At 39.5% G+C, this 4,088-nt stretch overlaps 1 protein-coding gene across 1 annotated transcript; it reads left to right on the top strand.

Annotated features, from left to right (window-relative positions):
• Positions 1-378: 378 nt before the first annotated feature.
• Positions 379-3,533, top strand: LOC104596873 (uncharacterized). Its single transcript, XM_088888261.1, has 2 exons — positions 379-417; positions 2,173-3,533. The coding sequence occupies exons 1-2, from the start codon at positions 379-381 to the stop codon at positions 2,722-2,724; spliced, it is 591 nt and encodes a 196-aa protein (XP_088744387.1). The 3' UTR covers positions 2,725-3,533.
• Positions 3,534-4,088: the final 555 nt, after the last annotated feature.

Raw genomic sequence — 4,088 nt, 5'->3', positions numbered from 1 at the left:
GTTCACCCATTTCGGTTCAAACAAGTTGGAGAATGATTTTTGCTAAAATGGTGTTTTTGAATCAGCTCCGCATACACACTCTACCATTTTCAGTTGAAGGCCGATTTTGAGACTGATATTGGGTATAAACTATCACTCTAGGAACTGGATTTTGTGGTTTTCGTATCAAATATGATCAATTTTAATTTGGGTTTCAAAATTATCAAAAAATTGGTTCTCGGGCTAGGTTTGAAAATTTTTTAAATTCTACAATCTACCAAACTTAGTTTGGCCATGTCAAACCTAATTTCTAACCCTTCCAATAGAAGAGACTATGAATGAGCACGGAAGAGGGAAAGATGGAGGAAGGTTTTGGTGGTGGATATTGGTGAAAGAAACATGGGGAAAGATAGAGGAGTCCAACTATCTAGGCTTCATGTAGGTTGGGGATGAGAAGAGGAAGAAGATGTTGACTAGTTTGGTTGGGGTGAGAGATTCCATGATGTTGTGTGTGAGAGGGAGATTGGAGGAGGGAGAAGGTGTTTCATGGAGGTGGGAGTGAGCTAGGGTTCAGTTCAGTCATGGCGTCTTTGTGAGGGAGAAGATAGGAGGAAGGATATGGGAGAGAGAATGGAGAGGTTAGGGTTGGGTGGTCTAAGGTTGGGGGTAAGGGAGAAGAGATAATGTGAGAATCAGTTGTCTTAATTCCTTGGTTCAGTTCAACTTTAGTCTTATAGGTTTTTTCCTTCCTTATTTTTTTTTGTTTTTATGTTAGGTTTTCTTTAAAACCGAATCGGTGGGGACTAGGTCCGATTGGGACTGGTTCAATCTTGTTAGAACCTAATTGGGTCTTAGTCTTGGTTTGGTTCGGGGGATTCATTTGGGAAGGAATGAGAGTGGTTACGGTTTTTTAGAGATTTGGGTTTGTTCTGAAAAGAATGGAGGGCTAGGATCATTTGATCCTAATCTAACGAATTCATTGCCCCTAGACATCCCTCCCTAAATCATTCTCTTTTGTTCCCCCTCATTTAATGTTTGAGATGATAGCATCTCTAGAATAAATAAATATGGAGACAATGGACAACCATGACAGAGACCTCGAGTTGGAGTAAAACTTTTACTAGGAGTCCCATTTATTAGGATTTTCATGGCATTGATAGATAAGTATTGCTTAATCAATTTGCAAAAATTTGAAAAATACCCAAAGTAGATAGGCTGTCTAGTAGAAAACTCCATTCGACCCTATTGTATGCTTTAGAGAGATCAATTTAGGGGGAAAAAATAACCAATAACACTACTACAATAATGCATTGAATGAATAAGCTCTTTCGAGATGATAATATTGTTGATAATCTGATTGCCAAGGCTAAAAGCATTTTGGAATGGGGAAATATTATTGCAGAAAACCTTTTAGTCTACATGAATCTTTGCAACAACTCTATAAGAAGAAACATTTGCCAAATCTATGGGATAGAAGTCACCACCAGTTTCCACTGTACCATTTTTGTTTTGGAAGCAAAACAATGTGAGATTCATTGACAGTGACAATGAGAAAAGGTTTCAAAAATAGGCTTTTGATGAATTGGCTAAAGTCTCGACCAATTACTGACCATCTGTTTGAAAACATAATGCATGCAGCCCATTCAACCCAAGAGCCTTAAGGGGAGTTAGACTGAATAGAGTCTATTTAATTTCAAAATCATCTGCTACAACAGTGAGAATCATATTCTCAAGAGTGATAATAGAATCCAATAATGAAAAATCCACATATTATGTGCATTTTTTCCTTCTATGTTTAGGACCCGAAGTCCACATATTATGTGCATCCTTCAATCAGTAAATCCCATTTTTTCTTCTATATTTAGTGGCACAAATATTAAAAAAAAGTGTGTATTTCTATCTCCATGTTATATCCGAGTTCACATCTCCGCCCTAGAATGCCCCATAGCACATCCCCGCCATGTATTAAAAACATCTCCCGATGATAGTACTAGTCCTGATGATGTCATCATCGAGAGATGTTCTCAATACACGGCGGGATGTGTTGTGGGGCGGAGATGTGATCTCGTTATAACCATTCATATCTATAGCGCTACTTCCAATGGGTTCGCATCTGCCCCCCCATAGAGTTGCCCCCAAATACATCCCACGTGTTCTGTGTTCATATCCTCTTTCTCCAGACTCTAATCTCAGAACCGACACTTAGGTCCTGAACCAGTTGGCGGATTCTATATTGTGGTCTTGGCTGACTCCGAGCTTGGACTGGTCCTTGGAGACATGGGTGAAGAAGTGGTCTGCAAGAAGTTCAAGGCTATTGTCTCGGTTTTCCAATTCTCTTTGGTCTCCCAAACAAAGCATTTCTCAGGGAACCCTTTGTATTCGATCAAGGTGCAATTTTGCGATACTGAGACGCCCCACGACATTTTGATCAGATGCAGTAGAGAAGACAAAGTGTTGAAGTATCTGGTGCTATCAGCCTGTATCGATAAGAGAAAGGTAATTCAAGTGAAGAGGTTGCAATGGAATTTCAGAGGGAACCAGACCATCTTTGTTGATAGGTTGCTGGTTGATATGATGTGGGATGTTCATGACTGGTTCTTCAATCCAGACTTTGGATATGCTGTTTTCATTTTTAGGACAAGAAGCGGGTTGGACAGCTGGTTGTGGTTGGAGGAGAAGACAACACATAAGGACCAAGAGAGAGTTGAGTTTTTTTTGTTGATCTGTGCTTGTAAGAGCCCATAAAGAAATTTCTTGTTTCCATTCTTTTTTCAATTTTATTTTCTCTCACACTTTCAATTCTCTTTCTTCTAGGGAGAGTGGATGTAGTTATTCATTTGATGATGATTATAAGAAAGAAAAAAAAAATAGAAAATACATGGCGATGACATTCTGGTTTTTATGTTGTAGAAATGTGTATTGATAGAACTTGAAATTGGTTTGTTTTGATCATACTTGGAGTTGTTTCTTTTCATCTCTTTCTTTCTTTTTTATCTGAACTCTATGTTTCTAATCCACAAGTTTTTATCTTTTCCCATTTTTTATGGGAGGAAGTGGACACATCAGTTTGGATTCTTGAAGGAAAGAATTTATTTAGTGTAACTGTAACAACACTAACAACACTGGTAGTGGCATCTGGTATGGTCTCCATGAGAAGAAAACAACAAGAAAAGGATAAAAGGAAAAGCCACCAAACCCCAAAATGAGCTTTTGGGGATTTTGAAAAGATTTCAGTGGTTCCTTTTAGGAGAAAAAAAAAAGGAAACACAGTCTCTGGTGGTGGTGATAAACTGGTAATGTCTGATTCGCGTTCATGGCCTACATCGCCAATGGAAGTAGTTAAAATTTTTGTGAAAAAGAAGGAAAAAGTTGTAAAGATTGTAGGTGAGAAGCTTTTAAGGGGAACCATCTATATGGAGAAATCAGTTGGTTTCGTTACAGTGAAGAAAAACAAAGTCAAAACAAACAAACTCAAAGGGGGCTCCCACTCCGACGGGTTTCAGGTTTGAGAACGGTAGAAAATGAGAAGAAACAAAAAAAAGGTAGAAAATGAGAAAAACTTACGGACGGTCGAGCTCCCGTCGGAATGGTCATCGATGTCGACCGGCGGAACTCAAAGGGGGGCAATCTCCAGCGGGTTACGGAAGATGGAGTTTTCAGCTATGAGATTAGAGTCTAGAGAAATAGGATATGAACACAGAATAGCCTAGGAGATGTGCCCTTTCGGGTGAGAGGGAGTTAATGGGGCAGAGCTAATGGCCGTCCCGTTAGCTCCACACGACTTTCTTTAATCCACATGTAGGCGGACACGCGGCACACGCCCACAACGCGTGAGATGTATTTGGGGGCAACTCTGTGGGGGGGCGGACGCGAACCCGCTTCCAATATAACTCCTCCCTATCATACCATGTTTCCATTTCTGATTTGAGGACTTGCTCTTCTTGGCAATCATCTACGAACATTGGGTCAGACTCGAACATATTTTTTTTTTTCTTAATTTATACCAATTATAAAGCTTGCCTTCGGTAGAGCAACATATTTTTGTAGAAAATCTATACCATCAACAGCTGCTGAAGATGATTCGCATATTGAGGACATGTACTCTAAAT

This window comes from Nelumbo nucifera, chromosome 5 (genome assembly GCF_055504915.1).
Source record: "Nelumbo nucifera cultivar China Antique chromosome 5, China Antique-T2T, whole genome shotgun sequence".
Lineage (NCBI taxonomy): Eukaryota > Viridiplantae > Streptophyta > Magnoliopsida > Proteales > Nelumbonaceae > Nelumbo > Nelumbo nucifera.
This window is presented reverse-complemented; position numbering and strand designations above follow the sequence as displayed.